Here is a 26670-nt window from a genome sequence, read left to right as displayed (position 1 = left end):
GATCACCTTGCGGGCAAGTTTCCTGCAATTGATTATCCAATATCTCTGCCGCAAAAAGGCGCATAATGATTGTGCCCCGGCATGTAAATTCCTTCGATGTGTGAATTCAACGAGCGCATTCACCGCCATATGGTTACTAGGCATTAAGATGGGATGCCTTGTGTCAAATGGCAATTCGGCATTGGTCAACCTTGCCCCGACTCGAATAATACTTATTCCTTCCTCCTCTCTTAAGAAAGGACTTAAACTTTGAATTCTTGCTGATTTTATCACCTTTTCCTCTTTTAGCTTAGTGAATTCTTCGTGCAAACTCAACTGTTGCACATTGTAAACAATATAGCGTAATCCTTCATTTCAGCTGCAGTAAGGTTGCCTGTTTCATTTGAGTTCGATCTCAAAAATATTCTACGCCAGCGAAAAATGTAGCTAAAGACTCGCTGCAATTTGAGGAAATCATTTGCAAATTTGCATCTCCCCACAAGATCGACCTTTTCACTGCTCTCTACCTTTCTAATTGTCAGCGAAAACTTACATTTCTTCTCCTCAGGCATGGCTTCTATTTCTTAACTCCAATTGAACTTAGCCAGATCATCTGCTGAATCTATTAAAAAGTCCGGACCGTTCCACCACATCTTTGACTTGCTTAATTCTGTCACCAAGCAAACCTTTGCCGTTAGCTTGGCCACTAACAGTGCTCCTTGTAACTATAGCCGTGGCAATGATGTTAACCTAACAGGAGCGACCTTGGACTTGGCCGTTACTAGTCGCACCGAACTTCCTCTACTTTTATCCATTACACGAGCATAAATGACGCCGCCGTAAGCTTTGTTAGATGCGTCAGAAAACCCGAAAAGCTCTAACGTGCATAGGTCTGCCGTAATTGGAATGGAGGATCGTGGGATTGAACATTTAACAATTAGTTTCAGTTCTTCCATATATCCACGCCATTGCCTTGAGTAGCTCGCTGGACGCTCCTCGTCCCAATCCTGCTTTAGAAGCCAAAGTTCCTGAATGAAGATTTTTCCCAAGATTAGCAAGGGAATCAAGAACCCTAGCTGATCAAATACCTGAGCCAACTCGGACAACACTGATCGAAAGATTGCAAAGTTGGACCAAATAAGGTCGTGTCGTTCAGCGACAAGCCATTGCAAGACTTACAAGAGGCATCAAATACGACCCGTAATTTGGTCGTCAGATTACCTGGGCGAATAACCGGATGATGAGGGCATGAAGTAATCAACTTTATTTTTCTCTGTAGTCCTTATTGCCTCTAAATGCACTAATTGGCGGAATTCTTCAATAAATTAAACATATTGTTCCTTCAGAGCTTGGCTACGATTCAACCTCTTCTCTAAGTTTAGGAACCTGGTTAGAGCGATTTGATAAGTTTCTCTTAATTCAATTTTAGGATTTTTAAATGGCAGAGCTACCACTAAATTTCCCGAGGCGTCTTGCTTAACATGCGTAACAAAACAATCTTCGCACTGTTTTTCTTCCTCTGTGAACTTATCGACTGGTTCAGGGACTTCTTCGCACTTCCAAAATTGTTGTACGAGCTCTTGCAGCTGCTCATTTCTAGAACCCTTTGCTTCAACTCCACTTGCTACTATGGCAACTCCAGATGGCCTTGTGCATTCACCTACGACGACCCAGCCTAGCAGAGATTTTTGAAGCCTTGGAAGGTGTGCTCATAGTTTTATTTTCCCTGCTATAATTAGCTTGAAGAACAGAGTGACACCCACTAGCATGTCAATACTTTCCCCGGACTGGAATGTAGGGTCGGCCAGAGTAACTCCCTTGGGTGGAACCCACTTCGGAAATCTTCCTGATTGGGTTATACTGCGTTATTTCCTCTAGCACAACAAAATTCTCGATCGCCATATATCTAGTGACTCTTGATTTTAACGTCGCTTGCACCTCTCCAATAATTTGAGATGTTGCATTGCCAATTCCACTGAGTTGCATGGATGAATCGCGCGTTTCTAGGCCCAAACTTGAGACTAACCTAGCCGTCAAAAAATTTAATTGACTACCGGAATCTAATACGCATCTGCAATTGCGATATCCTCCGCTTATATCTTTGATTTGAACCAGCGCGATCGCAAGGAAATTCGTGGACGATCTAGACAACAAGGAGCTATGTAGTGAGCTCGGTTCCTGCACCGCCTGTCCTTTAGGCTTTGACTCCGTAGGTGCCTCTAGTACCTTTCGATGCAAGAGCTCATGGTGAGGCTTGCTGCAAATCTTACACCGCGGACCGTTACAGCCTCTAGTTGTATGTCGCTTACTAAAGCGAATCAGGCACAGCGAGTGCTTCTTTAACTCCTGGTAACGTTGTAACGGTGACAATTCTTAAACTTTGGGCACCCTTTCAATCCATGGGTTCCAGGACAAACGTACCACACGTTGCCATTGCTGCCAATTGCTGCAGCTAAAGACGCCTTTTAACCCTCACTTTTAACATTTCATTAATATTTCACGTGCAAGAGACTTGGGTACAAACACAAACACGAGTAAATCTACACCTAACCACGCACACGGACACCTACATACATACAGCCTCAGGTCACGGTGTTGTTGCGACCACATAAGCCCACCCTACCATGATCACCGCTTCCGGCTCGTCCGATCATCCCTTCCGGAAGGCTATCCTAAGGCCTCCTAACCACTCCCATTATTGATCCCTCCTTCCCAGCATGGTCCCCGAATATTAGGACGCTAGCAATTCATTATATTACTAAAACAAACAATTTTAATTCTGACTTCTTATAGCTAAAAAAAAAAAAAAAAAAAAAAAAAAAAAAAAAAAAAAAAGAGAAAAAGAAAAAAAAAAAAAAAAAAAAAAAAAAACAAAAAAAAAAAAAAAAAAAAAAAAAAAAAAAAAAAAAAAAAAAAAAAAGAAAAAAGAAAGAAAAAAAAAAAAAAAAAAAAAAAAAAAAAAAAAAAAAAAAAAAAAAAAAAAAGAAAAACCCATTAATAAAACCAACACGGGAGGAAAAAAAGAAAGAAGGAGGGGAAAAGGAGAGGTTTTTGTTTTTGGTTCCTAAAAAAAAAAAAAAAAACACAAGGTTTTTTTTTCTTCGCTTATGTACAGCGATATTTATATTGTATGCACTTCCCGACTTGGACCTTGTAGCCTGCTTTTGGGTGAAAGCTTAATACGTTCGACGCTATAATAAGCCAAATATTAGGAGTGCAAGGGCTCTGGCATGGGCATGGGCACAGGCACAGACACGGGCTCGGAGTAATTGCCAAGACGTTCGACAGAAATTAAATGTCTTTCAAATGAAAGGAAAATCATTGCCAGCTGCTTCGGAAATGGATACCGCAATAAATATATCTAGGAGGCTGAGGGGCTGCTCTTGTGACTGAGATTGGTCCTTCCTTTTCAGTCAGTTTCATTTAATCAGAGTACTCAGAACGACACAAGCCTCGAATTGAAGTAGCTGTCTAGAAGTAGCTGCAACAGAGAATCAATTTACATATGCGTGCAGAGCACACTGTTGATTGTGCTGGGACAGGGACAAAGTAGACTTCGCACCTCAGCAGACAAAACGCAGATGGGTGACACAGAGAGCGCTGGTTAAGCTTGGTTCGTACTCATTCCACGCAACTGATTTGATTCGAAATTTTTAATATTTATTAGCTACCTCTACGGCTCTTTGTTTGACCCTTACCAACAAAAGGAATCAGCATGCGGCCGTTATATCTCGCTGACTCCCTATTCGGATAACACGCTATACCCAATAACTCGAATAAAGGATTTGGTCGTGCAACATGCGTGAAGACCAGACCCATTTGCTGCATCGCCTCTACCGGATTTTCCGGCTCGGTTTTCTTCGCCATCTCGCAGTGCAAGTGCAGCACGCGATCGTTGAAACGCTGCTCGATCTTTTTCAGCGTAAATGAAGACTTCGGCTGCATGGTCGCTGCCAAGTCGCGCACAGCTCCCATCGCACTGGCAAATACCTCCAAGCTTTCCACGGGTGGCGGCAGCTGTGCCCAGTACAGATCCTGCACCAGTTCGATGTGTTCGCGAAAGGACTCCCTGCTCTCCCACATTTGCAGCAGACTGGCCCTGAAGCGTTGCACATCCTCCGCGTCGCACTGCAGCAGCTCCACAAATCGGCGCGTCCGCTCCGGCAGCAGCAGCAGACGCTGCTCCACATCCACACGGTCACATTGAGTGTAACACTCTGAGGTCTCGAGCTCGGTCTGCACCGCCTGGACGCAAGTGGATATTGACTCCGTTTGGACAATGGACACGTAGTCGGCCGTGGCAGTTGGCGCTGCCTCCAAACTCGCATGCTGCGAACGGAAGGAAAGCATCGATGTATCCGAGTGGACGGTGTGAAGGGAAAACATCGAGTAGAAGCTGTTGCTCGACAGACTCCGCTGCAGCGCACGGCGGCGCACTCGGCCGTGAAAGATGCGGCTCCAGATGAACCGTTTGAGCATCTTCCGCTTGCGTCGCTTCGAAAAGAGTTCCTGTTTATGCTCCATCTCTGGCTGCTCCATGTCCTCAGGATTCTTGGCTGCGAGTATTTGGTCCAGCTGCTTCACGCTGCATGCTATCACCTGGAACTCCTTGTGTGTGGGAGTATCGGCCTCGCTCTGCCGCTGTTCCTTGGAGGGAAAGGAAAAGAAAAAACTATAAGTCTCATCCACATGTGGCACTCGTCTCCTGTTTACCCACCTCAACGTCGCACAGGACACAGCCCAGTTGCAGGCTTGCGGACTGCAAATCCTTGATCTCCTCTCGTTTGGCCCGCTTGGCCGGACTGTCGTAGAGCTCGTGGGTGAGACTAAAGCCCTCCGGCAAGACTCCAATTTCACGCTCCATGCGGTGGCACAGCTCATCCTTGGTGCGCAGCTCATCCTCCAGGCAGTGGGCACGCTCCTCGGACTCCTTCAATTGCGACTCCATCTGCCGGATCTTGTTCTCCAGCGTGCCCACCTCCTCTTTGAGCTCCCCATTGGTGACTTCGATGTGCATGAAGCTCTTGCGCAGATCGTACATTTGGCTGCGCAGAGCTTCGGCCTCCTGCTTCAGCGCCTCCTCGGTTCTCGCCTGCAGCTTCTTGGCGAAACTGAGGTCATCGATCAGCGCCTGGCAGCGTCGCTTCTCGTTCTCCAGGGCCACGGCCATCTGTTGCTCCGCCTCCAGCTGCTCCTGGGGCTGGAGCAGATCGTTATACTCTTTGGTCAGTCGCATCAGGCAGGTCTTCAGATGCTTTACGTGGCTGCGCAGCACCTTGACCTTTTCCCGCAGGAAGCTGACCTCCCGGGCACTGGGACTAGCGGTGGATATGTCGTTGCCCATTTTGGCCAGAGCCAACAGGCGACAGATCAACAGCAGTGGCAGAGATCGACGCAGTGCCTCCAATTGTCGCTTCGTTCGCTGACGCTCCTCGTGCAGATGCTCCAATTGCGTCTCCGCCGCACCCAAATCCTCTCTCAGTATCGGCACTCGGCGTGGCAGTCCTTGTACTTGGCCCCCAATGCGTCCTTGCTGAACTCTAGCTCCTCGTTCCGCTGCCGTGTGATCTCCAGTTCCACCTCGTTGCGCTGCAAATGCAATCGCGTGTCGTTCTCCGCCTCCTCGAACTAACACTTGGCCACCTCCAACAGGGCGTTCTCTCGCGCCTCCTTCTCCAGCAGCACCTCTCTCTCACAATCCGCTGGTGGCTCTGTGTATGCCGCAGACGCTGATCTGCTTTGGTAATTAAATGAAATGTAATTTAATTTTTTGTGTATCGAGTTCAAGTGCATGTATTAGTAATTTTAAAATAAATATATGGCATATCCCTGGGGCTTGGCTTGGCTGGGACTTGGCAGTTCGAGAACTGACATAGTGGCCCGAGCTTGCTACACACCTGTTCGGCTGACGGCATCATGGCATCAAGATCCAATTGCTGGACACATTGCAGCAACTGTTGCAAGCAGCGTTTGTCCCTGTCCGCCAAGAGTTTTTTTCTTTTTACGTTTTGAACTCTAGAACGGATCCACAGCTTAGAATTTTCCTAAGGAGAACGACCTGGCCTTTTGATCTGTTTAAATACGATCTAAGGATCTAAGCGGAAAGGGCGAAAGCTCCTCTTCGATGCGCTGCTCTGCACTGGCTCAAGCTTAGCTCAGCTGTTCTAAGTCCAAGGCTTGCACGCACCCACCCCAAACTTGTAAGATACCTATTTCAGGCTGGGATATGCTTCAGCCTGTCCAGGGTCCTCTACAAGAAATTTGTAGATGCATGGGAACTAAAGGCTCGGGGCTGGCCTCGCTATGTCCGAAAGAGCAGTAGGCAAGGTGGGAAGAATGATGACGCGGTAGCTTTTGTGGTTTTTGTTTATTATTAATGCTTTTATTCGTTTTACTTGTTTACAAATTTAACCTTCTGGTCCCTCCGTTGTGTTGTGAGCTGGTGGACTGCTTAGTAGTTTCTTGCCTTTGTGAATGCCTGCTGATGCCTAGTACAGCATCTTGGGTTGGGGCTTATGGACTGCCTGCTTTCGGAGGCCCCCCCGGCCGGAGGGGCCTTGGTGCGTCCCCAACACCCCCCCCGCCCTGTGAGCTGGTGGACTGCGTGTTAGCCGAGCCATCGCAAGCATGCAGGAAAGATAGGTGTTAGACTAAATTCGAGGAAAATTAGAGCTAAACACAACTCAAAGAGCTAAACATGCAAAGATAGCTAAAAAATATAACTAATTACGGGAAAGGTATGTTAGTATTAGTGATTTAAGAAGAGGAAGGGAATTAGTAGTTGATATTATGTGGTAAGGGGGAATTGAAGTCCGAGCAAAGGACCCTAAATGGTTCGTGCAAGGAATAATTCGATCTACAAAGCGGAAGGAACAAAGGAATGAAGTTTCTAGTAGATCTAATAGGAATCGTAAAGTTTATGCGGCTCAACATGTCAGGGCTATCTACGTCACCCTTGATCAGGTTGTGCATAAAAATCACACCAAGCATTTTTCTACGACTATGGTTGGAAGGTTTATTAAAAGCAATCTACGAGGATAAGATGGCAGTCTCACACCTGCATCCCAGTTAAGGCCACGCAGAGCAAAAAGTAAAAAGTTTTTCTGGACTGATTCTATACGGTCCTGGTGTACTTTGTACTGGGGGCACCATACACAAGAGCCGTACTCTAAAATCGGACGAACAAGCGAGATGTAGAGAGCCTTCGTTATATAGGGGTCGTCAAATTCCTTTGACCACCTCTTTATAAACCCAAGCACACCAATGGCCTTATTTACCATGGTAGAAATGTGTTCAGAAAACTTCAACTTTGGGTCTAATTTAACACCAAGATCATCAACCAAGGTAATTCTCTCAAGAGAACCACCGCAGAGGCTATAAGGAGCCAAAACGGGGCTGAAGCGATGAAATATCATTACTTTGCATTTCGAGGCATTTAGGTGTAACATATTTGCACAATACCATGATTGAAAGTTATTGAGATTGCAAGCGAGAGTGAAATGAAATGTCCTTATACTGGACACAAAGTTTAACATCGTCCGCATACATGAGTACTCGAGAGTTTGTTAATACTGAAGGCAGATCATTAATAAAGAGTGTGAATAGTAGGGGGCCTAGATGGCTGCCCTGTGGTACTTAACAGGTGAAGAGAAGGAGTTTTTGAAGAGGACTCTTTGAGACCTAGAACGAAGGTAGCTAGAAATCCATCTCAAAAGATTAGGCGGAAACCCTAAAAGGTCAAGTTTTTGTGCTAAAAGAGAATGGTTTACAGAATCGAATGCTTTACTAAAATCAGTGTAAATGACATCCGTCTGCAAGTTACCTTGAAAGCCTTTAATGATAAAAGAGGTAAACTCTAATAAATTTTTGGTGTTGATCGTCGCCTTATAAATCCGTGCTGGGACGGAGATATAAGTGATTTGCAGAGATGTTGCAAATGCGGAGTTAAAACTTTTTCAAACATTTTAGGAATAGCGGATAACTTAGATATACCTCTATAATTATTTGCATCAGACTTACTACCTTTCTTATGGAGCGGAATAATAAAAGATTCCTTCCAGATGGGGGGGAAGCATGAAGAGTTAATGGATGGGTGAATAGTTTAAGCAAGGGTCCACACAGAGCGTCGGCACAGTACCTAAGTACACAGCCGGGAACTCCGTCGGGACCTGGTGAAAACACCGGCTTAGCTAGTCGAAGATCATGAAGCAGTGAGCTTTCATTTAACAAGGGGCTGAAGATGCCATTCGACCTTGGTAAACTGTATGGATACGGCTGACCAGAGAAGCTTTCATGAGAATAGGTTGTTTGGAAAAATTTGGCAAAAAGATCGGCAATTGCCTGATCATTGTTTGCTGACATATTGAGAAAAGATAACGAGGATGGATGTGCGGACGTTCTACGCTTACTATTTACAAAGCTGTAAAACTGTTAATGGGCCTGTGAAAATCGTATCCTGCATTGAGATAGGTAGTTTTTATAACATTGAGCGTTAAGAACGGAGAAATTTGACCGAGCTATTACATAGTGAGAAAGAGAAGAGGGAGAACCAACTTCTCGAAATTTTTTATAAAGTCTTGATTTTAAATTTTTTAGACTGGATAACTCCTTGGTAAACTAAGGAGGCTTTCCAGATCTATCCGGACAAGAAAGTGGGACACAAGAATAAAAAAATGTGTCAAGTACATTGTAAAAAATGTTTGTGCCTTTCATAACGCCAGTGCACAAATACAGAGCGGACCAATCAAAATCCCTAATAAGGTTATTCAGCTTCGTAAGCTCGGCTTTACGAAAGCAGCGGACACGTTAAGATAGCCTACCCATTCGATCCAATACAGTAGGACCAATATCGACTGACACTTCGAATGTAGGATGGTAGGAGTCTTCAGGTATACTGAGCAGAAGGGCTCGGGCTAACAACGCTATGGTCGGATCCGAGACAAAGCACAGATCAAGCAATTGACCCAAGAAATTTTTCACATGGTTGACTTGAGACAGGGATAGGTCTAGCAAGCCGTCGATAAAGTCATGTCGTGACATGGGCACAAGTTTATTAGACTAGTTTACCGAAGACCAAACAGTACCTGGAAAATTAAAATCAGCTAGAACTATCATATGGACTTTATCTGATAGCGAGAAAAGAAACAGTTTTTAAAGCGGACTGGTGATGCTCGTATATTAAGATATCCGAGGAAGGTGGAATATACGAGCAAGTAATGAAAATGGAAAAGCCTGGGAGAATCAGTTTTACGCACAGGAATTCCAGGTCTTGTTGAACCTGGACCATGAAATGTTCCGACGTGAAGTTTGAGTCCAAACGGTCATTTCTAAAAATTGTGTACCGACCTGCCAAAACTTCGGAACTAAGGATGTCCGGCTTTAACCAGGTCTCGGTGAACACAATAACGTGGGATGAGAATGCGAGACTCTCAAGGAAAAGAGTGCTGAGCTTACTACGCAAGCCTCTAGCATTCTGGTAGGTAACTGCAAGAGAGGAAGTTAGTTTTTTGGATGGGTGGAAGATGAGGATGGAGATGGAGCACTGGTCTGAATGCTAGGAAGAGTAATGGGGGGCCTATTCTTTTTCTTAGCGTTAAACTCTTTAACCACCAAATGCTCTGACCAAAACTTGGCGGAACAAATGGTTTCAAATTGAGTTGGGGAGACGCTTATATTGAAGGAAGAAAAGTTAAATTTTTCCACCTTTAAGCCAACGGCTTTTATTTTGCTTTTTATAAAAGCGGCCACATCATTGGATGTGAGGTCAGGGGCTAGCCGCGAGACAAAAAATTGTCGCTTTGGTGGGACTCCCACCAGTGGTTTTGGCACCACAGGCCTAGTACCTGTGTTGGCAGTATCCGGTGGTCCTGGACATCTATTAGCTGGTGGGAGCGAAACTGAGGGGATAGTTAAGGGGTTGGGTGCGGACTCGATGGACACGGACTCTACAGACATTTCGAACTGCATACTCTCCGAAGTGACGCATTCGGCTCCCGAATCTGCATCACCAGCAGCGATCGTTGCCCTTGGAGTAGCAAACGTAATCAACTGCTGCACTAAGATGCTGGCGGACATGAGGCAGTCGGTACTTGCAAGTCCCGCGGAGTAGGCTTCTTGCGCCCTCGGAGACTTAGCCAGCAGCTGTAAACTGCTGAACTGAGTTTTAATGGCCAAGAGCCGATCATATTGCTGTTTAAAGCCTACGATCAGCTCTTTGAAGCCACTCCGCGTCTGCCTCATGAACGAACGCATGTCGTTTTCCACAGCACGGCATTCCACAACTATAATGTAGGCCGTTGTTTTGGGAAAATGGCGTCTCCTACACGGCCCCGAGATCCCTACACATTTTGCGTGCACTACGCTTTCGCAAAGCGAGCAGGGGATATTGGGCTGGTCATGGGTGATTCCATATTTATGTCTTTCATTTTTATTACTTTGGGAAAAAAAAGTTCAAAACAAATAGCAATCAGACCACTGTGCAGAGCAAATTCTTAGAGCAATGCTTAAAGCGAAATCGGTAAAAGATGAGAGAGGAGAGTGGTTGCAGCAACAACTTATAAGTGAGAGCGTTACTGCACAAAAAGTTACAAAGAGCGAGAGCGAAAGAAAAGTTAATGAGAGTCAGGTGATCGAGAGAGTGATAGACGGCAATAACTACGACAAAGAGCGGCTAAATGTAATGAGAGGGCGTACTTACGAAAAGCAACAACACAAACACACGACTAACCGACGCACAAAATTTATTAAATAAGTTGTGTTTTTACACAATTATCAGGCATGCACCCGCGGTAAAAGTATGATTTTAATGTAAATTAGTTAGAGAGTTAAATTATAGATAAAAAACACCGGCTGTTTAAGTTAAACAAAAGGAAAATGCGGAGCGCAAAACAAAAACACGTCTGGTCACTACGAACGATGACTTCTTCGGCCGATCTTGGCCCTTTTATGCAGCTGGCGATCGCACCAGAGACCGTGATTTTCCGTGGTCTGTCTTCGACCCGGAAATAATTAATTATTGCTAACTTATGATTATTGGGTGAAAATATTTGTGGTAATAATAAAAGTGGGTCGAAGCTGGGTGCTTCGTTGACAATTTTTAGTGGGTCAGTGGGTTTGAGGAAAGTGTTTTGCCTAGACTGCATCGCAGTAGGTGCGGGCTGCAGTAGGGAATTGGGTTTAGAAATGAGGTTTTGATAACTCTGCATCGCAGAAAGGGATAGCTGAATGGTAGGTCGATGATTCGAGGCCGAGTGGTTATGAAATATCACCAAGAAGTGGGTGACCGAGAATTTCGTGCTGTCTTCGCTGTTTGCGAGATAATACAAGAGGTGGTTTGTTTTAAATTGGTGTGTGGACAAGAAGGGGTAGAGTTGTTGATCGAGATTTCTTAATTTTAGTAATTGCGTGCGTTGCTTAAGACTATTTTATTTTCCGGAGGTGCTGACACACCGTTATTTGTGGATACCGGGGTTAAACCATGGTTTGTTGGCTCTGTGTATATCAGTTTGAATATGTTTGTGACCAGCCATGGCTAGAGCTAGAGCTACGTCGCGATGACTCCTCTGGTATCGCAACAACGACTTGTTTGGGCGAGGAAGATCACGGTCATGGCTCTAGGCATGGCTCGGTGCATGACGCTAAGAATCATATCGGTACGCGGAAGGTACTCCAGTGGGTTGGCGAGGATCGCTGTGGCGTCGGCCGGTGGTACGACAGGGCGGCCGTCGGTGTATTGTGGGGTCATCGGCCTGGTCTCCGGGACCGCGTTGAGGGGCTCTGTGGATATCAGTTCAATTATGGGCCCCGACCAGCATGGGGTTAGCGTGGCTGTTTCCCGTGTTGCTGGGCTGTCGGATGGTGGCTGCTGTTGTCCTTGTTCGATGCTGGTGGTCGACTTTGAGGGTGTCCGTGTGTTCAATTCTTCCGTTGCGGATTCTGTGCGTGCTTGCTCTGTTGCTTGTCTTGGACCTGGGCTTCCTAGGACGCGCTTGCTCCGTAGTGACCGTGATACTCGTTCTCCCGATTGCTTGATTGCTGTTTGCTGGTGTTGACCTTGGATTCGTGTTCTCCGTGTTCTAGGTCGTGGACGTGTGTTCGTTGCTATTTGTTGGGGTTTCTGGTATCAGGGTTCAGCGTCTTGTACGTGGATGGTAGTAAGCACGGGTTCAGTGGGCCTGGGGCGACGGTCTCGTAGCTCGTAGCATTGGATCCTCGTTTCGGTGGCACCTGGAAGTCCATGCCGACAATAACTTGTCCCAACATGTTAGGCAGGACCAGGAGCGGGATTTGAACCTCTCGTTGAACCAGCTTGATGTGCGCCAGTAGAACTTGTGAGATCTCTCTGTGGTCTCCATTGCCACTATCCGGCCGTTGCTGACGTGTAGAGAGTTCTTTAGTCGCGGGTTGGAGGAGGCGTCGTTCCCGGCTGATCCCGTGTCCCGGCTGATCCCGTGTCCCGGCTGATCGCATGTCGTTTCCCGACAATAATTGAGTAATTCTGTTCTCTAGCTCTACTATCCAATATACACAAGAAGCAGCAGTGTTTTGGGTAACCACCTTACAATCCCGTTAACATGGCTACGACTTTTAAGTCACACGCGACCTTCCACTGGTGTTCTTACTACACTAAGGCACAGACACTATAGGCACATATATTCATGACAATGATGAGGTAGACGCGACAAGATCTAATTTGTGTGGAACTGCACTTGTGAGGATATAAAGGGAAACTGTTCCAGCCAAGTCCCTCCAACAGTTTCGTAGTGGAATTCTCTATTGGAGGGACTTGGCTCGAACAGTTTCGTAGTGGAATTCTCTAGCAATCCTGATATTCCCCAATCCGCTCGATGTTAGTTCTTGCTCGTTCGTTTATTTTCTCTATATTAATTCTAGTGATCATAGATCTTCATACATGTTTTTATCGATAATATCGATTGCGCTTCTCTTCTTGTACATTTTCTTTTTAGTGCCAAATTCAAATTCATTGACAAATTCATGCTAACATTGCTAAAGTTCATTAAGCTGATATAATATATTAAGTGGCGTCAACATTCTCCCCACCTTGGAAGCTCTTCCAACATTAAGATCATCTGTATCGGTCGGCAGTGGGCAGAGCTTGTGTACGCTGCGCTTAAAGAGTCCAGTTTTGGTCTTGAGTCTTACAACCCGAACTACCCCATCCGCTCTTGTGTGTAACTCTGCAACTCTTCCCAGCAGCCATTGTCCGGGTGGCGCATTGTCCTCAGCAATAAGGACCCGGGTGCCAATTTGAATGTGGTTGGCTACAGTGTTCCACTTTGTTCGCTTCTGCGGCGCCAGAACATGTTGTGTACCACCAGGATGCGTTTCCAATGGTTGCTCATGGACAGCTTCAACAGTGCTTCGTCGAATGGTTCGACCAGCGTGTTTAGCGGTCGGCCAACCAAGAAATGCCCGGACGTCAACGCTTCCAAGTCATTGGGGTCCGATGACAATGTATGCAAAGGTCAAGAGTTCATCACTGCTTCTACTTGAGCGATGGCCGTCGCCATATCCTCGTAGTTCAGTGCTGTACTGTTGGTGCAGTTCACCAGCATCTGTTTGGCCACCTTCACGGCGGTCTCCCAGAATCATCCAAAGTGCTGGGAGCGCGGGGGGATGAAGTAAAACTTGACTCCTCGCTGACTGCATTCGTCGTCAATGAGCTGCTGACTGGGCGGGTCGAAAACTCTGTTTAGCTGTGGTGAAGCGCCTACAAAATTGGTAGCGTTGTCGCAAAATAGATCTGAGCTCAATCCACGTCGTGCGAAAAACCGTTTGAGTGCCGCGATGAAGGCATTTGAGCTTAGGTCCGACACGATCTCTATATGGCAGGCCTTTGTTACGAAGCATACGAATATGCCCAGATACACCTTGACTGGGCGTTTTCGTCGCATGTTGAAGTGCATCCATAAAGGCCCAGCAAAGTCCAGTCCCGGTCGCTCGATATTGCCTTGCAGTCGTTTGGCAGGCAGCGCTCCCATGAGCTGTGTTGCACAGACCGGTCGACGACGAAATCATGGTATGCAGCCACGGATCACCTTGCGGGCAAGTTTCCTGCAATTGATTATCCAATATCTCTGCCGCAAAAAGGCGCATAATGATTGTGCCCCGGCATGTAAATTCCAATATAGCGTAATCCGCCCTTCATTTCAGCTGCAGTAAGGTTGCCTGTTTCATTTGAGTTCGATCTCAACAATATTCTACGCCAGCGAAAAATGTAGCTAAAGACTCGCTGCAATTTGAGGAAATCATTTGCAAATTTGCATCTCCCCACAAGATCGACCTTTTCACTGCTCTCTACCTTTCTAATTGTCAGCGAAAACTTACATTTCTTCTCCTCAGGCATGGCTTCTATTTCTTCACTCCAATTGAACTTAGCCAGATCATCTGCTGAATCTTTTAAAAAGTCCGGACCGTTCCACCACATCGTTGACTTGCTTAATTCTGTCACCAATAATCCCCCTAGATACAATATCTGCAGGGCTCGACTTTGTGTCGACCTTGAACCAATCCTGTACCCGTGTAAGCTCTTGTATTTGAGCCACTCTGTTGGCAACGAAGGTGGTCCAACGGTGGTCCATTACACGAGCATAAATGACGCCGCCGTAAGCTCTGTTAGATGCGTCAGAAAACCCGAAAAGCTCTAACGTGCATAGGTCTGCCGTAATTGGAATGGAGGATCGTGGGATTGAACATTTATCAATTAGTTTCAGTTCTTCCATATATCGACGCCATTGCGTTGAGTAGCGCGTTGGACGCTCCTCGTCCCAATCCTGCTTTAGAAGACAAAGTTCCTGAATGAAGATTTTGCCCAAGATTAGCAAGGGACTCAAGAACCCTAACGGATGAAATACCTGAGCCAACTCGGACAACACTGATCGTTTCGTTGCGATCGAGTAGACTTTATGTAATAAAAGAATTGGAATTTGTCCCCTAGACTTGACCAATATATTTCCAAGGTTTTAGCTGCGTACTCTGTTTTTAGCATCAAAGCCTCTAGGTCGATGTTGTTGTCCATTCCCTGATAATTGCTGCGCCATTTGTGCAGCTCGAACTTCCCTACGCCCAATAATGCAGTCCCTTGCCCTTTCAAAGTTGTCAATTCTTCTTCTGTATCCGCTCCACAGAGCATATCATTCATATAGAAACTTTGCTTCACCGCCTCTCTAGCTAATGGAAATCTTTCAGCGTACCTATCTGCCAATTAATACAGGTAACGTACTGCCAGGAATGGTGCAGAATTTGTCCCATAAGTGACCGTATTTAAGCGTAGCACTTGGATTGGCTCCGAAACGTTGCCTCGCTATAAGATGCACTGATAGTTTCTATGTGGTTCTTCGACCAATATTTGTCGGTACATTTTCTTGATATCGAACGTTAGAGCTTATCTATAGAAACGGAACCTGGTTAATGTCTCGAATAGATCTGGTTGCAGAGTTGGACCAAATAAGGTCGTGTCGTTCAGCGACAAGCCATTGCAAGACTTACAAGAGGCATCAAATGCGACCCGTAATTTGGTCGTCAAACTATCTGTGCGAATAACAGGATGATGAGGCATGAAGTATTCCCAGAAATGCAAGTGGGTCGTCCTGTCCGTCGAACCTGATTCCCCATTTCCGAATCTGTTCCACGATGTGGGCGGTGTGGCTGTGGTGTCGTCCATCTATAGAAGTGTCCATGTCATAGCACTTTTGTTCGACACTCGTAGGTTCGGCACTGCGGCACTACTTGTTCGCGACCGGATTTGGCGTGGGCGCGGGTTTTTGTGCTTGACGGGTATTGTTCCTCGCTAGCCTAGTCTCTTTCGGTGGCCGTAGGTCTTTACTCCACAAAGCTCCGTATTAAGGTGTTCTCAAAGTTTCCTTAAAGTTACCAAAAGTCCCTGCTCGGGCGCCACTTGTAAGATACCTATTTCAGGCTGGGTTATGCTTCAGCCTGTCCAGGGTCCTCTACAAGAAATTTGTAGATGTATGGGAACTAAAGGCTCGGGGCTGGCCTGGCTATGTCCGAAAGAGCAGTAGGCAAGGTGGGAAGAATGATGACGCGGTAGCTTTTGTGGTTTTTGTTTATTATTAATGCTTTTATTCGTTTTACTTGTTTACAATTTCGAGACCTGCTGGTCTCGCTGGTTGTGTTGTAGTATAGTGTCTTGCGTTTGTGAATGCCTAGTGCAGTGTCTTGGGTTTGGGCTGATGGACTGCCTAGTACAGCCTCCTGGGTTGGGGCTTATGGACTGCCTGCTTCTTCGGCCGATCTTGGCCCTTTTATGCAGCTGGCGATCGCACCAGAGACCGTGATTTTCCGTGGTCTATCTTCGACCCGGAAATAATTAATTATTGTTAGCTTATGATTATTGAGTAAAAATAATTGTGGTAATTGTGTCTGGGTGCTTTGTTGACAATTTTTAGTGGGTCAGTGGGTTTGAGGAAAGTGTTTTTCTTAGACTGCATCGCAGTAGGTGCGGGCTGCAGTTGGGAATTGGGTTTAGAAATGAGGTTTTGCTAACTCTGCATCGCAGAAGGGGATAGCTGAATGGTAGGTCGATGATTCGAGGCCGAGTTGTGAAATATCACCAAGAAGTGGGTGACCGAGAATTTCGTGCTGTCTTCGCTGATTGCGAAATAATACAAGAGGTGGTTTGTTTTAAATTGGTGTGTGGACAAGAATGGGTAGAGTTGTTGATCGAGAGTTCTTAATTTTATTAATTATTTGCGTTGCTTAAGACTATTTATACCCGTACTCAAAAAGACTATTGCCGTTCCAGACTGCGGCCGTGTTATCGCTGTAGAGACATTTTAGTATGTTCAAAATTTATGTTGATACTCCCAGCTAAGTCTTAAAAATAAGCTATGTCGGTCGATGGTGTCGAAAGCCGCTTTAAAGTCTATGAAGCAGGTGTACATCTTCTGGTTTCGCCTCTTGTACTCTTTTACTATAGCCGCCAGCACGAAAATGCTGTCCACTGTGCTGTAACCTCTTCTAAACCCAGCTTGGTATTCGCTGAGCACACCATTCTTTTCTACCCAGTCGTTCAACGTTCGTTCTCTTTCGTAGTGACCAGACGTGTTTTTGTTTTGCGCTCCGCATTTTCCTTTTGTTTAACTTAAACAGCCGGTGTTTTTTATCTATAATTTAACTCTCTAACTAATTTACATTAAAATCATACTTTTACCGCGGGTGCATGCCTGATAATTGTGTAAAAACACAACTTATTTAATAAATTTTGTGCGTCGGTTAGTCGTGTGTTTGTGTTGTTGCTTTTTGTAAGTACGCCTCTCATTACATTTAGCCGCTCTTTGCAGTAGTTATTGCCGTCTATCACTCTCTCTATCACCTGACTCTCAATAACTGTTCTTTCGCTCTCGCTCTTTGTAACTTTTTGTGCAGTAACGCTCTCACTTATAAGTTGTTGCTGCAACCACTCTCCTCTCTCATCTTTTACCGATTTCGCTTTAAGCATTGCTCTAAGAATTTGCTCTGCACAGTGGTCTGATTGCTATTTGTTTTGAACTTTTTTTTCCCAAAGTAATAAAAATGAAAGACATAAATATGGAATCACCCATGACCAGCCCAATATCCCCTGCTCGCTTTTGCGAAAGCGTAGTGCACGCAAAATGTGTAGGGATCTCGGGCCGTGTAGGAGACGCCATTTCCCAAAACAACGGCCTACATTATAGTTGTGGAATGCCGTGCTGTGGAAAACGACATGCGTTCGTTCATGAGGCAGACGCGGAGTGGCTTCAAAGAGCTGATCGTAGGCTTTAAACAGCAATATGATCGGCTCTTGGCCATTAAAACTCAGTTCAGCAGTTTACAGCTGCTGGCTAAGTCTCCGAGGCGCAAGAAGTCTACTCCGCGGGACTTGCAAGTACCGACTGCCTCATGTCCGCCAGCATCTTAGTGCAGCAGTTGATTACGTTTGCTACTCCAAGGGCAACGATCGCTGCTGGTGATGCAGATTCGGGAGCCGAATGCGTCACTTCGGAGAGTATGCAGTTCGAAATGTCTGTAGAGTCCGTGTCCATCGAGTCCGCACCCAACCCCTTAACTATCCCCTCAGTTTCGCTCCCACCAGCTAATAGATGTCCAGGACCACCGGATACTGCCAACACAGGTACTGGCCTGTGGTGCCAAAACCACTGGTGGGAGTCCCACCAAAGCGACAATTTTTTGTCTCGCGGCTAGCCCCTGACCTCACATCCAATGATGTGGCCGCTTTTATAAAAAGCAAAATAAAAGCCGTTGGCTTAAAGGTGGAAAAATTTAACTTTTCTTCCTTCAATATAAGCGTCTCCCCAACTCAATTTGAAACCATTTGTTCCGCCAAGTTTTGGTCAGAGCATTTGGTGGTTAAAGAGTTTAACGCTAAGAAAAAGAATAGGCCCCCATTACTCTTCCTAGCATTCAGACCAGTGCTCTATCTCCATCCTCATCTTCCACCCATCCAAAAAACTAACTTCCTCTCTTGCAGTTCCTACCAGAATGCTAGAGGCTTGCGTAGTAAGCTCAGCACTCTTTTCCTTAAGAGTCTCGCATTCTCATCCCACGTTATTGTGTTCACCGAGACCTGGTTAAAGCCGGACATCCTTAGTTCCGAAGTTTTGGCAGGTCGGTACACAATTTTTAGAAATGACCGTTTGTCTCGACGTGGAGGTGGGGTCCTTATTGAAGTGGACTCAAACTTCACGTCGGAACATTTCATGGTCCAGGTTCAACAAGACCTGGAATTCCTGTGCGTAAAACTGATTCTCCCAGGCTTTTCCATTTTCATTACTTGCTCGTATATTCCACCTTCCTCGGATATCTTAATATACGAGCATCACCTGTCCGCTTTAAAAACTGTTTCTTTTCTCGCTATCAGATAAAGTCCATATGATAGTTCTTGCTGATTTTAATTTTCCAGGTACTGTTTGGTCTTCGGTAAACTAGTCTAATAAACTTGTGCCCATGTCACGACATGACTTTATCGACGGCTTGCTAGACCTATCCCTGTCTCAAGTCAACCATGTGAAAAATTTCTTGGGTCAATTGCTTGATCTGTGCTTGTCTCGGATCCGACCATAGCGTTGTTAGCCCGAGCCCTTCTGCTCAGTATACCTGAAGACTCCTACCATCCTACATTCGAAGTGTCAGTCGATATTGGTCCTACTGTATTGGATCGAATGGGTAGGCTATCTTAACGTGTCCGCTGCTTTCGTAAAGCCGAGCTTACGAAGCTGAATAACCTTATTAGGGATTTTGATTGGTCCGCTCTGTATTTGTGCACTGGCGTTATGAAAGGCACAAACATTTTTTACAATGTACTTGACACATTTTTTATTCTTGTTTGTCCCACTTTCTTGTCCGGTTAGATCTGGAAAGCCTCCTTGGTTTACCAAAGAGTTATCCAGTCTAAAAAATTTAAAATCAAGACTTTATAAAAAATTTCGAGAAGTTGGTTCTCCCTCTTCTCTTTCTCACTATGTAATAGCTCGGTCAAATTTCTCCGTTCTTAACGCTCAATGTTATAAAAACTACCTATCTCAATGCAGGATACGATTTTCACAGGCCCATTAACAGTTTTACAGCTTTGTAAATAGTAAGCGTAGAACGTCCGCACATCCATCCTCGTTATCTTTTCTCAATATGTCAGCAAACAATGATCAGGCAATTGCCGATCTTTTTGCCAAATTTTTCCAAACAACCTATTCTCATGAAAGCTTCTCTGGTCAGCCGTATCCATACAGTTTACCAAGGTCGAATGGCATCTTCAGCCCCTTGTTAAATGAAAGCTCACTGCTTCATGATCTTCGACTAGCTAAGCCGGTGTTTTCACCAGGTCCCGACGGAGTTCCCGGCTGTGTACTTAGGTACTGTGCCGACGCTCTGTGTGGACCCTTGCTTAAACTATTCACCCATCCATTAACTCTTCATGCTTCCCCCCCATCTGGAAGGAATCTTTTATTATTCCGCTCCATAAGAAAGGTAGTAAGTCTGATGCAAATAATTATAGAGGTATATCTAAGTTATCCGCTATTCCTAAAATGTTTGAAAAAATTTTAACTCCGCATTTGCAACATCTCTGCAAATCACTTATATCTCCGTCCCAGCACGGATTTATAGGCGACGATCAACACCAAAAATTTATTAGAGTTTACCTCTTTTATCATTAAAGGCTTTCAAGGTAACTTGCAGACGGATGTCATTTACACTGATTTTAGTAAAGCATTCGATTCTGTAAACCATTCTCTTTTAGCACAAAAACTTGACCTTTTAGGGTTTCCGCTTAATCTTTTGAGATGGATTTCTAGCTACCTTCGTTCTAGGTCTCAAAGAGTCCTCTTCAAAAACTCCTTCTCTTCACCTGTTAAGTACCACAGGGCAGCCATCTAGGCCCCCTACTATTCACACTCTTTATTAATGATCTGCCTTCAGTATTAACAAACTCTCGAGTACTCATGTATGCGGACGATGTTAAACTTTGTGTCCAGTATAAGGACATTTCATTTCACTCTCGCTTGCAATCTCAATAACTTTCAATCATGGTATTGTGCAAATATGTTACACCTAAATGCCTCGAAATGCAAAGTAATGATATTTCATCGCTTCAGCCCCGTTTTGGCTCCTTATAGCCTCTGCGGTGGTTCTCTTGAGAGAATTACCTTGGTTGATGATCTTGGTGTTAAATTAGACCCAAAGTTGAAGTTTTCTGAACACATTTCTACCATGGTAAATAAGGCCATTGGTGTGCTTGGGTTTATAAAGAGGTGGTCAAAGGAATTTGACGACCCCTATATAACGAAGACTCTCTACATCTCGCTTGTTCGTCCGATTTTAGAGTACGGCTCTTGTGTATGGTGCCCCCAGTACAAAGTACACCAGGACCGTATAGAATCAGTCCAGAAAAACTTTTTACTTTTTGCTCTGCGTGGCCTTAACTGGGATGCAGGTGTGAGACTGCCATCTTATCCTCGTAGATTGCTTTTAATAAACCTTCCAACCATAGTCGTAGAAAAATGCTTGGTGTGATTTTTATGCACAACCTGATCAAGGGTGACGTAGATAGCCCTGACATGTTGAGCCGCATAAACTTTACGATTCCTATTAGATCTACTAGAAACTTCATTCCTTTGTTCCTTCCGCTTTGTAGATCGAATTATTCCTTGCACGAACCATTTAGGGTCCTTTGCTCGGACTTCAATTCCCCCTTACCACATAATATCAACTACTAATTCCCTTCCTCTTCTTAAATCACTAATACTAACATACCTTTCCCGTAATTAGTTATATTTTTTAGCTATCTTTGCATGTTTAGCTCTTTGAGTTGTGTTTAGCTCTAATTTTCCTCGAATTTTAGTCTAACACCTATCTTTCCTGCATGCTTGCGATCGGTTCGGTAACACGCGTCGCGCGTCATGCGGCAGCGCCCCTCGGTCGGTTGGGCGGGAGGAGGGCTGCGTTTCTGCCTGGGTTCCGCGCGTAACAACGTCCAGACAAAAAAACGAGAAGGAACGTGTGAGTCGCTTCTGGAGACGCGACTCTACTTATACCCGTACTCAGTCAGTATATACATTTTTGAGCTTATGATTTTTTAGAATTTAAAAATTAAAAAAAAATTTTACATTTTACATTTTTTTGCTACATCTGTTATCTACATCTACATCTACAATGTATATTCCACATCTAACATGTAGATTGTACATGTACCATTTATATTCTACATCTCCTCCGCTAGGGGTTGCTCGCGCACTGAACGCGGCAGAGTGTGCGAGCGAGAAAGAGAATCAGTAGCGTTCAGCAGGCGCTGGAGGAGGAGAGGGAACCAACAGAAAATTAATTTCTTCATTCTGGCTATAATTATGATCCGATCTAGTTCAGATTCGGCAATCTGGTATGATAAGGGCATTCTCTACGATACTGCGATTTTAGTTTTATCGTATCTTTAAAAATGTGCCTGCCACAGATTTTCGTCCTTTGTGGGGGCGGAAGGGGGCGGGGCGAAATTTTGAAATACACTTGTAGCAGTGTGATATCACATGAGTCTGGAAACCAAATTTGGTTTCTCTAGCTTTTATAGTCTCTCAGATCTAGGCGCTCATCAAGACGGACAGACGGAAAGACGGACAGGCGGACAGACGGACGGACGGACGGACAGATGGACATGGCTATATCGACTCGGCTATTGATGCTGATCAAGAATATATATACTTTTTGGGGTCGGAAACGTTTCCTTCTCTGCGTTGCACACATCCACTTTTACCACAAATCTAATATACCCTTTAACTCTTTTTTGAGTACGGGTATAAAAAGCAGGCAGTCCATAAGCCCCAACCCAAGAGGCTGTACTAGGCAGTCCATCAGCCCAAACCCAAGACACTGCACTAGGCATTCACAAACGCAAGACACTATACTAAGCAGTCCACCAGCTCACAACACGACCAGCGAGACCAGCAGGTCTCGAAATTGTAAACAAGTAAAAAGAATAAAAGCATTAATAATAAACAAAAACCACAAAAACCACAAAAACTACCGCGTCATCATTCTTCCCACCTTGCCTACTGCTCTTTCGGGCATAGCGAGGCCAGCCCCGAGCCTTTAGTTCCCATACATCTACAAATTTCTTGTAGAGGACCCTGGACAGGCTGAAGCATATCCCAGCCTGAAATAGGTATCTTACAAGTTTAGGGTGGGTGCGTGCAAGCTCTGGACTTAGAACAGCTGAGCTAAGCTTGAGCCAGTGCAGTGAAGCGCACTGCTCTTCCTTTCCGCTTAGATCCTTAGATCGTATTTAAACAGATCAAAAGGCCAGGTCGTTCTCCTTAGGAAATTTCTAGGCTGTGGATCCGTTCTAGAGTTCACAAAACTCTTGGCGGACAGGGACAAACGCTGCTTGCAACAGTTGCTGCAATGTGTCCAGAAATTGGATCTAGATGCCATGATGCCGTCAGCCGAACAGGTGTGTAGCAAGCTCGGGCCACTATGTCAGTTCTCGAACTGCCAAGTCCCAGCCAAGCCAAGCCCCAGGGATATGCCATATATTTATTTTAAAATTACTAATACATGCACTTGAACTCGATACACAAAAAATTAAATTACATTTTTTGGTATTCCGTTTTTCGACAGACCAAAGCAGATCAGCGTCTGCGGCATACACAGAGCCACCAGCGGATTGTAAGAGAGAGGTGCTGCGGGAGAAGGAGGCGCGAGAGAACGCCCTGTTAGAGGAGGCCAAGTGTGAGTTCGAGGAGGCGGAGAACGACACGCGGTTGCATTTGCAGCGCAACGAGGTGGAACTGGAGATCACACGGCAGCGGAACGAGGAGCTAGAGTTCAGCAAGGACGCATTGGGGGCCAAGTACAAGGACTTCCGCGCCGAGTGCCTGATACTGAGAGAGGATTTGGGTGCAGCGGAGACGCAATTGGAGCATCTGCACCAGGAGCGTCAGCGAACGAAGCGACAATTGGAGGCACTGCGTCGATCTCTGCCACTGCTGTTGATCTGTCGCCTGTTGGCTCTGGCCAAAATGGGCAACGATATATCCACCGCTAGTCCCAGTGCCCGCCTCTACTCCGGACAGTGTGCTGATGCCGATGCCAAGCCCGAGGACACACTCAAACAGGGCGAGAGTCCACGGCACAGCTGTGACGCGCGGGAGGTCAGCTTCCTGCGGGAAAAGGTCAAGGTTATGCGCAGCCAGCTAAAGCATCTGAAGACCTGCCTGACCTCAGTTTCGCCAATAAGCTGCAGGCGAGCACCGACGAGGCGCTGAAGCAGGAGGCCGAAGCTCTGCGCAGCCAAATGTACGCAAGAGCTTCATGCACATCGAAGTCACCAATGGGGTGCTCAAAGAGAAGGTGGGTACGCTAGAGAACAAGATCCGGCAGATGGAGTCGCAATTGAAGGAGTCCGAGGAGCGTGCCCGCTGCCTGGAGGATGAGCTGTGCCAGCGCATGGAGTGTGAAATTGGAGTCTTCCCGGAGGGCTTAAGTCTCGCCCACGAGCTCTACGACAGTCCGGCCAAGCGGGCCAAACGAGAGGAGATCAAGGATTTGCAGTCCGCAAGCCTGCAACTGGGCTGTGTCCTGTGCGACGTTGAGGTGGGTAAACAGGAGACGAGTGCCACATGTGGATAAGACTTATAGTTTTTTCTTTTCCTTTCCCTCCAAGGAACAGCGGCAGAGCGAGGCAGATATTCCCACATACAAGGAGTTCCAGGTGATAGCATGCAGCGTGAATCAGCTGGAGCAAATACTCGCAGCCAAGAATCCTGAGGACATGGAGCAGCCAGAGATGGAGCATAAACAGCAACTCTTTTCGAGGCGACGTAAGCGGAAGATGCTCAAACGGTTCATCTGGAGCCGCATCTATCGCGGCCGAGTGCGCCGCCGTGCGCTGCAGCGGAGTCTGTCGAGCAACAGCTTCTACTCGATGTCTTCCCTTCACACCGTCCACTCGGATACATCGATGCTTTCCTTCCGTTCGCAGCATGCGAGTTTGGAGGCAGCGCCAACTGTCACGGCGGACTACGTGTCCATTGTCCAAACGGAGTCAATATCCACTTGCGTCCAGGCGGTGCAGACCGAGCTCGAGACCTCAGAGTGTTACACTCAATGTGACCGTGTGGATGTGGAGCAGCGTCTGCTGCTGCTGCCGCAGCGGACGCGCCGATTTGTGGAGCTGCTGCAGTGCGAGGCGGAGGATGTGCAACGCTTCAGGGCCAGTCTGCTACAAATGTGGGAGAGCAGCGAGTCCTTTCGCGAACACATCGAACTGGTGCAGGATCTGTACTGGGCACAGCTGCCGCCACCCGTGGAAAGCTTGGAGGTATTTGCCAGTGCGATCGGAGCTGTGCGCGACTTGGCAGCGACCATGCAGCCGAAGTCTTCATTTACGCTGAAAAAGATCGAGCAGCGTTTCAACGATCGCGTGCTGCACTTGCACTGCGAGATGGCGAAGAAAACCGAGCCGGAAAATCCGGTAAAGGCGATGCCGCAAATGGGTTTGGTCTTCACGCATGTTGCACGACCAAATCCTTTATTCGAGTTATTGGGTATAGCATGTAATCCGAATAAGGAGTCAGCCAATATATAAATTTTGATTACAGAGCTGCTGATCCGATTCGTTTGTCTATCGGTGCGGCTATCGATTCCTTTCGTTTGTCTATCGGTACGCTTATCGTTGGGTGGGGTGGGGTGGCCTAGAGTTTACTTTCGCTCTTCCCTGATCAGTGTGCGTGCGCCACCTGGCGGAGTGAGCGAGATATAACGGTCATTAGTACGCGAAAGCACTATTGATGCGAACACCTTCATAGTCGAAGTAAGGAAGGATATCCCCCTATAGTTCGCTGCATCAGTGACGTCAGGTGCGTTTTTTAGGAATTCTGCTGGTATCCGCTCGATTCCGGGGGCTTTACAGTTTTTGCTCTTGTTCACTGCTGCCTTGACTTCCCACTGCGATATTTCCTGGTCAAACTCTCTATTTACGGTATATGGCAAAGCAAAATAGTGCTGTATCGCTTGGCTGTCCTGTAGGAGTAGAAAATATTTAAAATTCTCCGCTCAGCTGTCCGGTTCAACTCTGATTTGCATGCTCCTGTTGATCCCATTCAACCTCCTGACAAACTCCCAGAAACCCTTGCTATCTTTAATATTGTTTACTTCAAGCTCCATATTCCTATAGTGGTCGTCCTTTTTTTTCTGCACATTGTTTTGAAGGCTGTGTTGGCTTCTTGGTACTCCCGCTTCTCATCCGCATTGCCTGTGTGAAGTGACCGTTTCAATGTGTCATTGATCTTTGTCTCGCCTGATGGCATTCAGAGTCGAACCATGGCTGTTTTCTTGTATAGTGGGCTATCTTTATCCAGTTTGTTAGGGTCTCAATATTAGGTGCTTCGGGTTGGCAGTCTTGCCGTTCGCTTTTCTGTTTGAGTTGGGCTCTGTACTGCTGGCGGTACTTATCGTTCCATTGCAGTATCGGGAGCAGTTTGTTGTCGTGCGGATTGGGTTGTGCATGAAGGTCGATTTGTATCGCTAGCGGTAAGTGGTCCGAGAAAGTTTCGGGCACTACATGCATATCTTCAATGCGATTATGCCACATGCCATTGATAAGACAGTAGTCTATTGTGGACACCGCTTGGCCTCTCATGAAGGTGTACCTTCCGTCCCCGTCGCTTTGCGTTCTGCCGTTAAAGACCGTGACTGTTGTCCTCGCACATCTCTATTACATTCTTGCCATTGGTGTCTACTTTAAGATCCTTTGCTGCCCTAATTAGCATTTCGAATTTTACTGCGTGGTCTTTACTCACAGGGGTGCACTGATGTGTTCCTATTCTAGCATTAAAGTCACCCACGACCATTACACTAGAACTCGTGGACTTTTGGATCATGTCGCGTAGTTGATTATAATAGCCTTGCCAGCCATTGCAGTTGAGGTCGGGTTGATGCGACTAAGTCTGTGTGGATGTCTCTAAGTTGGCTCTTGCTCTTCCTCTAGCTGCCGTTCTTACGGCTGGCTCCCATGACAGAATATGATTTGGGAAGTATGGTTCGTACTGCTGCATGTTTTGGTAGAAAAATGTTTCGTATAGGAAAAATATTTGATAAGTATTTATAAATTTAAAAAATTGACTAAAGATAAGCTTATTTGCTAAACCTGCGATGTTGTATGACAATATATTAATGTGTATGCTGTTT

General features: G+C 45.9%; 2 protein-coding genes across 3 annotated transcripts; one reads left to right on the top strand and one right to left on the bottom strand.

Moving 5' to 3' along the window:
• Positions 1 to 3624: 3624 nt before the first annotated feature.
• On the bottom strand, positions 3625 to 5787 carry LOC121404546 (chromosome partition protein Smc-like). Its single transcript, XM_041594199.1, is given in 3 exon segments — positions 3625 to 4626; positions 4697 to 5466; positions 5469 to 5787. Coding segments are annotated over 3 exon segments (2058 nt in total). The 5' UTR covers positions 5773 to 5787; the 3' UTR covers positions 3625 to 3642.
• A 17265-nt stretch (positions 5788 to 23052) lies between these two features.
• On the top strand, positions 23053 to 25081 carry LOC111081602. 2 transcript variants are annotated; one of them, XM_022377709.2, is made up of 2 exons: positions 23053 to 24075; positions 24152 to 25081. In XM_022377709.2, exons 1-2 carry the CDS (start codon positions 23794 to 23796, stop codon positions 25067 to 25069), a joined length of 1200 nt encoding a protein of 399 aa, XP_022233401.2. In that variant the 5' UTR covers positions 23053 to 23793; the 3' UTR covers positions 25070 to 25081. The 2 variants fall into 2 exon arrangements, with proteins under 2 accessions (XP_022233401.2, XP_022233400.2); XM_022377708.2 differs by having other exon boundaries at positions 24146 to 25081.
• Positions 25082 to 26670: the final 1589 nt, after the last annotated feature.

The sequence above is a fragment of the Drosophila obscura genome, unplaced genomic scaffold (assembly GCF_018151105.1).
Source record: "Drosophila obscura isolate BZ-5 IFL unplaced genomic scaffold, ASM1815110v1 contig_213, whole genome shotgun sequence".
Taxonomy (NCBI): domain Eukaryota; kingdom Metazoa; phylum Arthropoda; class Insecta; order Diptera; family Drosophilidae; genus Drosophila; species Drosophila obscura.
This window is presented reverse-complemented; position numbering and strand designations above follow the sequence as displayed.